General features: G+C 40.4%; 1 protein-coding gene across 3 annotated transcripts; it reads right to left on the bottom strand.

Annotated features, from left to right (window-relative positions):
- Window positions 1-2,747: 2,747 nt before the first annotated feature.
- On the bottom strand, window positions 2,748-9,660 carry LSM5 (LSM5 homolog, U6 small nuclear RNA and mRNA degradation associated). Of its 3 annotated transcripts, XM_063667406.1 has the most exons (5): window positions 7,726-9,447; window positions 6,641-6,751; window positions 6,031-6,043; window positions 5,089-5,161; window positions 2,748-4,701 (listed from the first exon to the last, which is right to left on the bottom strand). In XM_063667406.1, exons 1-5 carry the CDS (start codon window positions 7,769-7,771, stop codon window positions 4,669-4,671), a joined length of 276 nt encoding a protein of 91 aa, XP_063523476.1. In that variant the 5' UTR covers window positions 7,772-9,447; the 3' UTR covers window positions 2,748-4,668. The 3 variants fall into 3 exon arrangements, 1 of the variants encoding a protein (XP_063523476.1); XR_010126889.1 differs by lacking the exon at window positions 6,031-6,043 and having other exon boundaries at window positions 6,632-6,751; window positions 7,726-9,660; XR_010126890.1 differs by lacking the exon at window positions 6,031-6,043.
- Between the last annotated feature and the right edge of the window lie 237 nt (window positions 9,661-9,897).

Genomic DNA, 9,897 nt, shown 5'->3' with positions numbered 1-9,897 from the left:
GCATTCAGTTGACAGAGGGTCAAACAAGAACAAAAACACAGAAAAGGCAACATGTCTGTCTCCCTCCTAGAGCTGGGATAACTCTTCCTTCTCTGTCCTTGGATGTAAGAACTCCTCATGTTCTGATGATGTTGTCCTCTGAGGACAGAGAAGGAAGAGTGATCCCAACTCTAGACCTCTGGACTCCAGGACTTACACCAGTAGCCCCCTGGGTTCTCAGGCCTTCAGCCTCAGACTGAGAATTTTATCATCAGCATCCCAAATTCTGAGGTCTTTGGACTTGGACTGAGCCACGTCAAGGTCTCCAGCTTGCAGACAGCCTGTTTTGGGGCTTCCCAAGCCTCCATAATCATATGAACCAATTCTCCTAATAAATCCCCTTATATATCTGTATACATATACTATTGGTCATCTCTGGAGAACCCCAACTAATAAATGGTCTAACCTGGCATATCAGCACACCAACACCCAATAATAAAATTCCAACAACAGAGATGCCCAAATCTACATATAATCCTCTGCCATTATCAAATTTACTGGAATTCAAAAATTAAACCTCCTTCCAAATCAAAGTCCAAAAATGTTAAACTCCACTAGAATTAAAATCCAAAACTAAATACCCTTATTTTTGTAAGTTAAGAATCAACCAGCCTAGGCAACATGGTGACACCCTGTCTCTACAAAATATTAAAAAATTAGGCCAGGCACGGTGGCTCACAACTGTAATCCCAGCACTTTGGGAGGCCGAGGCGAGTTGATTACTTGAGCCCAGGAGTTTGAGACCAGCCTGGGGAATATGACAAGACCCGGTCTCTATCAAAAATACAAAAAATTAGCCAGGTGTGGTGGTGTGCACCCGTAGTGTGGGAGGATCACCTGAGCCCGAGAAGTTGAGGCTACAGTGAGCCATGACCACTGCACTCCAGTCTGGGTGACAGAGCGAGACCCTATCTTTAAAAAAAAAAAAAAAAAGAGAAAAGATAGCTGGGCATGGTGGCACGTGCCTGTGGATCCAGCTACTTGGGAGGCTAAGGGGGGAGAATCGCTTGAACCCAGTGGTTCGAAGCTGCAGTGAGCACTGATCACACCACTGCACTCTAGCCTGGGTGACAGAGCAAGACCTTGTCTCAAAACAAACCAAAAAAGTCCAACATTCTTAAGTTACATGCCCAAAACAATCTTCCCCAAATCCTTATTCTGCTCAGTCTTAACCAGGGGGGGTTTGATGCTTAGGTGGTTAAAGTCCTTTCAGCAGCCACAACCCAAGCTGTCACTCATGGGAAAGTAATTTCTTTAGGGCCTCAGAAGTTACATTAGATATGCCTCAGATATATCACTTTTTAAAAATTGAGATGTAATTCATGTAACATGAAATCCACCCTTTTAAGGTTACAATTCAGTGCTTTTCAGTATATTCACAAGGTTGTGCAACCATCTAATCGCAGAACATTTTCATCACCCCAAAAAACCCATACCCATTAGCAGTCATTAATATAGTTGTCTATTTCTGTGAATTTGCCTGTTCTGGATCATATAAATGAAACATGTGGTCTTTTGTGTCTGGCTTCTTTCACTTAGCATAATGTTGTTACAGTTCATCCACGTTGTAGCACACACAAGTACTTCATTCATTTTTACAGATAGATAATATTCTATTGTATGAATATACTGCATTTCATTTATCCATCCATCCATCGATGGACATTTGGGTTGCTTCCACTTTGGGGCATTAGGAATAATGCTGCCGTGAATGTTCATACAAGTTTTTGTGCAGACATGTTTTTAGTTCTCTTGGGTATGAACTGAGGAGAGGAGTTGCAGGGTCGTATGGTAATTCTGTTTAACTTTTTGAGGAATCATCAAATTATTTTTCACAGTGCATGCATCATTTTACATTCGTACCAGCAAGGTACTGGGGCTCCAATTTCTTCATATCCCAGCCAATACTTGTTACATTAATTTTTGTACAATACTTGTTACAATAATTTTTTATAATTATAGCCATCCTATAGCGCCCATGAAATGGCGTTTCACTGTAGGTTTTGAGACAGGGTCTCACTGTCACCCAGGCTGGAGTACAGTGGTACAATCATAGCTCACTGAAATCTCAAACTCCTGGGCTCAAGCAATTCTCCTGCCTCAGCCTCCCAAGTACGTAGGACTACAGGTGCATGCACACTACCACCCCTCACTAATCTTTTAAAATTTTTGGTAGAGATGGGGTCTCACTATATTACCCAGGCTGGTCTCCAACTCCTGGCCTCAATCTATCCTTCCACCTCGACCACCTACAAGCACTGGGATTACAGACTTGAGCCACTGCACCTGGCCTAACTCCTAGGATGAAAAAAGGAAGAGCTTGGGTATGACTATTAGCTCCCCTGGGATAGCAAATAATAAACGGGTGGAAAGAAGCAGGTGTTACATTATTTACTCCCCTCCAAAGGGAAAGAAACAACAGTGGAGGGAAAGCATTGCTCCCAAGAGTTAGAAGCAAAGTGTGGGGCAACCAGCTCATACTGGCTCCTGAGAATCAACTGTCAAATCCTTGAGAATTTTGCAAACCAGTTTTAAAGGCTCGGTAGCTTGAAATTAGCCAAGGCAGTAGTACTGACAACATGTAAATCAGAAAAAACTACAAATCAGTGCTTTGTGTTTTGGAAAATAAGGTTGGATCCTTTTTCCATGTGGTAATACCAAAATTCCAGATAGATTCCAGATTTAAATCAAACACAGAAAACACAAAGTGCCCAAAGAAAAGTATAATCAAAGCAAAGGTCTTTCCAATCCACGTGGACCAAATACAAAAACCATAATGGACTAGGTCAACATGCAACTACATTAAAATACATCATTTATGTCAAAAATAGCACTAAGTGTCAAACTACAAACTAGGGAAATTACTAGCAAAATACATGACTAAGAGAAACCCATCAAGAATTCTTACAAATTAGTAAGAAAAAGACAAACATCTCAATGGCAAAAGCCTCATCAGATAAGTCATTTACAAAATACAAATGAGATCAAAATTAATCAAGAAAATTTTAGGCCAGGCCTGGTGGCTCATGCCTTTAATACCAGCACTTTGGGAGGCTGAGGCAGGTGGATCACTAGAGGTCAGGAGCTCAAGACCAGCCTGGCCAACAAGGTAAAACCCCATCTCTCTAAAAATATAAAAATTAGATGGGAGTGGTGGCGCCCACCTGTAATCCCAGCTACTCGGGAGGGTGAGGCAGGAGAATCACTTGAACCTGGGAGGCGGAGGTCGTGTTGATATTGCGACATGGCACGCCAGCCTGACTGGAGGTTGCAGGGAACCAAGATCATGCCACTGCACTCCAGTGAGACTCTCCAAAAAACAAAAAAACAAAAAAAAAAAGGAAAATTTTAGACATGCTGGGTTTTGCTTGTAAAAATGGCAAAGAGGAAAGAAGGTAGAACATAGCTAATGCTGGGAAGGATATAAATGGTACTATGAAAGACTCCTGGCAAAAATATACATTGGCACAAACTTTTTCTTGGCAACACAATATATACCCTTTGATCTTACACATTTTTTAGTTTATTCTAGAAAAATACAAATGTATAAAGATCTAGTTAGACTACTGTGGCCAGTAAGAATAGGCTAAATAATTTATAGTAAATCCATTTAATACTATGTACATATTAATGTTGAAATATTTGACACAGAAAGATATTCACCATTTAAATTCAAAAAATGACTTAAGTGGAGGGTAAAAACAGTATAATCAGGATGAGCAAGTAAAATAAAATGTGTAGTGAGAGTGGACTGAGAAAGTCTACGAAGACATACAGCAAAGCATGATCAACCTTCTCCTTTTTGCTTACCTACAATTCTACAATGTGCATATATTACCCGTTTGTTTTTAATAGGAGTTCTTTGACTTAATTTATACAGTTCAATGATCTTATTATCAGTTCCTTGATTTGACCTGAGTCCTAGAGTTCTTAGCTGTTTTTAGTATCCTTTATCTTAAAGCTCTGTCTCCACTCATTTCCTGGCAATTCAGTAATAACTACATTAAGGTAATAACCTTCTGAACCAATTTGGAAAGCAAATAGATAAAATTTCTATCTTTAGGGTAATTCCAATAGATAATTCCTGCATTTCTACAATGTGCATATATTACCTGTACATTGTTCGTTTTCAATAGGAGTTCATGGAATTTGAAATCAGTAGAAAAATCCTCATTACAAAACAACAGCATTTTAATTGAATTTTCTAAGTGATCATTTCCGGTTGTTTAAATGCACCTGTTCAAATCAAAGTTCATCATTTTGTTTGGAACAACTTTTGTTTGACAATCAAATGGTCATGTAAATGAGAAAACAAATAAGCATATAATGACAGAAAAGTAAGTGGCAAAATAACTACAATCTTTGTTCCACTGGCTACTGCAGTACAATAAATAAAATGACAGTTAACCAAAAACACCTTTATTTTCATCTACAAAGAAGAAGCTCTTTTCTTCTTTTTCCAGGACAATCATGATTAACTTACAAAAATGGGTACACATCTTCAAAGCACTTCCCTTTAACGGGAAACTTAGCTTTATGGGATTTAAACATTAGAAAGTAGGAAAAAAAATTCCATTTTCTTGTCATTATAAGACAAAACAAAATCTAGTGTAAGTCAAGGAAACTCATTCACACTTCAGGTCCTTCTCCTCCAGGAACCAGCTGCATAAAGAGGAAAAAGAGTTTATTAATAACACTACCACCATGTCATCTAAAAACTCCTTGCTCTTCATTAAGCCACCTTTGCCTACCCCCTGCGCTCCACATTCCCATTTTCTCCAGATTGTCAATATCTATTTACAATTCCCAACATCATCAATTAATACTTACTATCTCAACAGCGATTAAAAGTTCCAAGCAAACTAACCTTTAGACCCAATGCCTCTTCAATAGCTGAGCTTTAGGGCCCTGACCACAGAGAACCCCTTTCCCATCTTATGCACCACTGGGCCATGATCAGTCAAGCAAGCAACATTAAGGTTAGTTCTGTAATCACTGCCCCAGAAAAATGGGCTCCCATCAAAATAAAACAGTTTCAATGTGTCTTACCATTGTTATATTATTTCCATTTAGTAAAATCTGATCTAATTTAGTAATCCTTCTTCCTTCTGGTGTGATTTCACTAAATGAATAGATAAAATACAGTCAGGATAAACAGTGAAAATCAAAGCCAACATTTTGGAAATACTTACCCTCCCTAAAAAGGTTATCCTTGTATACAAACTACTCTGAGGTTGGGCAATTGTATCGACAATTTTCAGATACAAAGGTTATCCACTAGGTAATGTAACCTTCATTAAAAGCAACAGAATGAACTCACTGACCTAAGACCCACGTCTATCAGACAGAGCTTCATAAAAAGAAGTGAAAGCTTGCCCAGGAGATCAAATATGAAATGAAATGTTTTTTGGGTTTTTGTTTTTTTTTTAAGAGACAGGGTCTTGCTCTATTGCCCAGGCTGAGTACAGCGGTACAATCATAGTTCACTGCAGCCTAGAACTCCTGGGCTCAAGGGATCCTCACCCTCCAGAGCAGCTAGGACTACAGCTGCCCCCCACCATACCCAGCTAATTTTTAAATTTTTTATAGAGACCGGGGTCTCCCTTTGTTGCCCAGGCTGGTCTCAAACTTCCAGGCTCAATCCTCCTCCTTTGGCCTTCCAAAATGCTAAGATTACAGGGGTGAGCCACCATGTCCAGCCTAAATGCTCTTACTATCAGTTCCTTGATTTGACCTGAACCCTAAAATTCCTGGCTCTTTTTGTTATCTTCTACCTTAAAACTGTGTCTCCACTAATTTTCTAGGCGTTTACTAACAATTACATTAAGGTAATAACACTCTGATCCAATTTTACAAGCAAACAGATAAAACTTCTATCTTTAACGTTATTCCACCAACAGGTAATGTTTTCTCATAAATAATTTTACTCAAAAGTAGTAAAACTGTCTTTAATTAAGAAGAGATCCCCCCCAATTCTTTAACACTACTCACAACTCAGTGACATCTTCCAGTACCATATCTGAAATTTGGTGTTAAGAAAATAAATACAGAATTTACTCTAGCTTCTGCCTTTGTTCAGCTTTTTTTGTTTTTTGTTTTTGTTTTTTTTGAGACAAAGTCTCGCTCTGTCATCCAGGCTTAAGTGCAGTGGTACAATCACACCTCACTGCAGCCTCCACCTTTTAGGCTTACAGGATCCTCCTGCCTTAGCCCAGGAGATTAGCTGGGCCCATAGGTGTACGTCACCATGCCCAGCTAATTTTTGTAATTTTTGTGGAGACAGGGTTTCATCGTCTTGCCCAGGCTGGTCTCAAACTCCTGGGCTCAAGCAATCCACCCACCTCGCCCTCCCAAAGCGCTGGGATTATAGGCGTGAGCCACTGGGCTCGCCTGTTCAGTTTTAATTATAATGTTTAACATAATGGCTCAAATTCAAAATGCTTGTTGTTGATAGGAACTTTACCGTCTTTCAATACATACCTCTTAAAACATTATCATAAGTTCCCTGAGAATGAACTGATTTTTATTATAATAATCCCAAATATACTGATTGTCTACAGTTCTTATGTTATTACTTAAGAAAAACCTATACCACCACCACCTTTTAAAAGGATATTGACAAAGTCATCAAATCCTAGAAGAGTACCAACAATTTCCTTATCACTCTTCATCACGATGTGAATTCTTGATCCTATACATTTGTCCACAAGCTCTGAGGAGGGAAAAAATATTATTTTACCATTCATTATTTCAACTAATATTTGAGTGCCTACTGGCATTCTTACTTGCATATAGTGAAAGAAAAACCAGGAAAAATATTCATTCAATAACTTCAGGTCTTATAATACAACTCTCAGTTCAAGCACAGCATCTGGCACATAATGAGCATTCCAAAAGAGTCTGTGGCATGAAGGAATGAAAACTACTCATCACGGCCACGACCACTAGTTCAATCACTCTTCACCGGCAGCAAAAATATAAGAGGAGATAGGTATAATTATATTCACCGGAAACTCTCCTGTCACTGCTTCCCTCCCCCAAATCTGTCTATCCTCTGTGCTCTGACGGTAGCTTGAACATCTCTTTAGCTAGCCTAGCATTATGTGGCATGATGTCTACTTGTCCAGTATTCTCTCCTCCACTGGCTTATGTGCTATTTGAAGGCAATGGCTATGGTTTATCATTGAAAAATGCCCAGGCACGGTATCTAGTGTATAGATACTCAGTTACTACTTATTGAATGAATAAATAACAAACAGAGCTGGTTTCCAGATTCCTCATTTAAGGCTCATTCCGGACCAGGGTGTTAGTGTCACTAACCAACCATATACATAACATGGTCTATCTAATCTGGGGATCGTAAACGCCAGGCTGAGAAGTGGGCCTACTACCTATAACACTGCAGAGGCGGGCTCACAACAAAGGAGGCCGACGACGCGTTCACTAAATGTGGACCTTTTCCAGTGACGGTCTGGTTTGAGGAGTCAAAGTCCTCGCCTGGAGGAGCCCGACCACGTTAAAGAGCAGGGGCGGTCTGCTATGGCGAAGACTTGGAGCCCAGAGTCGAATCGCATTTGGTCTTATACATTTCCCCACACTCGGCCAGGGCCTGCCTCGGAACAGCCCCTCGACCCCCAATCCTGAACGTCAGCTCCCTGTTCCTGCTCCCCAAAGGACGGCGATTACCTAACGGCAGCAGCTGCGACGGGTTGGTAGTAGCGTTAGCCGCCATGGCTACACCGGAAGTGGCCTGCCTTCATCGATGGTGGAAAGACTTTGAAAAGCGCGCTTCCGCTTTTCCCGCAGCCCAAACAGCCTCGACCAATCTGAGGCCGAGCGCACGATCTAGCCGGCTGCGCGGGTCGCGTTCACTGGCTTTTTTCCCCGGCAAGTGAGATTCGGTGAAATATTTCCTGCCAACTGGACATCTTACCATCTCAGCAGATACCCATTCTGCCCTTGAAGTTTTGGAGAGATGTTGAAGATATTTTGCCTTGTGAATAAGTTGTTCCTGTAACCTTTGAGTCGTCTTCCCCCGTAAAGTTGCATTTCCTCTCAAGCCAGAATCTTCAAACCAGTATAAATCAATTCGTATTTCCTGCCATCAATTAACTGTTACAATTTTCGTTACAACTACTCATTAAGGAATCTATTATTTCTTTTTAAAGTCCAGTGGATTGAAAATCTGCAACTAGCATTTTGTAAAATTTTTCTTTAGTGAGGATTTAAGATATGTTTTTTAAACTTTTTACTACTTTAATTCACCGTTCTTATCTTTTTATGTCTGGTAGTCTTATTTATTACAGGCTTTTAAATTCAGTTTCTTCAACAATTCTTGTCTCACAGGCAACCACCAGATGTCACTCTAAATTATTCCAGAAGTGGAAAATCATGCTTTCCACTTCTGTGTTGAAAACAGCAAACAAAGTATCGGCCCTAGTCTGTTGTATATTTGTATCCTAGGAACTTAAACCTGAACAGTCTAGGTCAGGCGCAGTGGTAACGACTGTAATCCCAGCACTTTGGGAGGCTGAGGCAGGCGGATCACCTGAGGTCAGGAGTTCGAGACTAGCCTGGCCAACATGGGTGAAACCTCGTCTCTACTAAAAATACAAAAATTAGCTGGGCGTGGTGGCGTGCGCCTGTAGTCCCGGCTACTTGGGAGGCAGAGGCAGGAGAACTGCTTGAACCCGAGAGACAGCGGTTGCAGTGAGCCTGGATCATGCAACTGCACTCCAGTCTGGACAACAAGAGCGAAACTCCGTCTCAAAAAAAAAAAAAAAGCTAAGCAATAAACATGAGCGGCCACAAAGGAAGTCATTCGTTCATACAACAAATGGTCATTAAGCACCCATCATTCCTTCATAGACTGAGTTCCTAAAGGCTGAGAATTATGGGAAGCAGTAGTTTACGTGATTAAATTTCTTCATTTTGAATTAAATGACTTTGGTTCAAATTCCATGGTCAGTTATTTGACAATGGGCAAGTTATTTTAACTTTTTAAGTCTCAATATACCCATTGGAAAAAATGGGGACAACAGTATCTACTCAAAAGATTAATGTGAAGATTAATTGAGATAATCTGTGAAAAGTGGTCAGCATAGGACCTGGCACATAGTAAGCCCTTTTAAACGTGAGCTGTTATTACTTATCCTTGTTTTCTAATACATGATGTCTGGCTCAGAGTGAAGCTACATAAAGCTAGCATTGCTAGCTGGTTTTGCATTCATCTGATTTTTATAACCAGACATAGGCCACTTTACGGAAGCAATTTCTTATTTTATACACTGTGCACACTACATTTTCAGGCATACTGTAGGGTCTAATGAATATTCTTTAAATTGATTCTATTTCATTCATATCCATCAACATTCTCCTTACTCTTCATAAGATTTTAAATACAAAGTAATGCCAAATTTGTGACACTTCTTTCTTTGTCTCTTTTTTTCTTTTTGTCCAATCCTCATTTGGTTGAAAACCACCTCTTTTCCTGGTTTTCCTTTTCTATTCCTATTTTATTTTCCCCATACCATACTGACAGTATGGGCAAAATTCAAAGCATTGTTGTTACTTGATAGAGTTTTTAAAAATTAGAAAATTAGGCCGGGCACAGTGGATCACGCCTGTAATTCCAACACTTTCGGGGGCCGAGGTGGGCGGATCACGAGGTCAAGACATCAAGACCATCCTGGCCAACATGGTGAAACCCCATCTCTACTAAGAATACAAAAATTAGCTGGGCGTGGTGGCACAGGCCTGTAAGTCCCAGGTACTCAGGAGGCTGAGGCAGGAGAATCGCTTGAACCCGGGAGGCGGAGGTTGCAGTGAGCCAATCATGCCACTGCACTCCAGCCTGGC

This window comes from Pongo pygmaeus, chromosome 6, assembly GCF_028885625.2.
Source record: "Pongo pygmaeus isolate AG05252 chromosome 6, NHGRI_mPonPyg2-v2.0_pri, whole genome shotgun sequence".
NCBI lineage: Eukaryota > Metazoa > Chordata > Mammalia > Primates > Hominidae > Pongo > Pongo pygmaeus.
The sequence above is the reverse complement of the archived record's forward strand: the minus strand, read 5'-3'. Positions and strand labels throughout refer to the sequence as shown.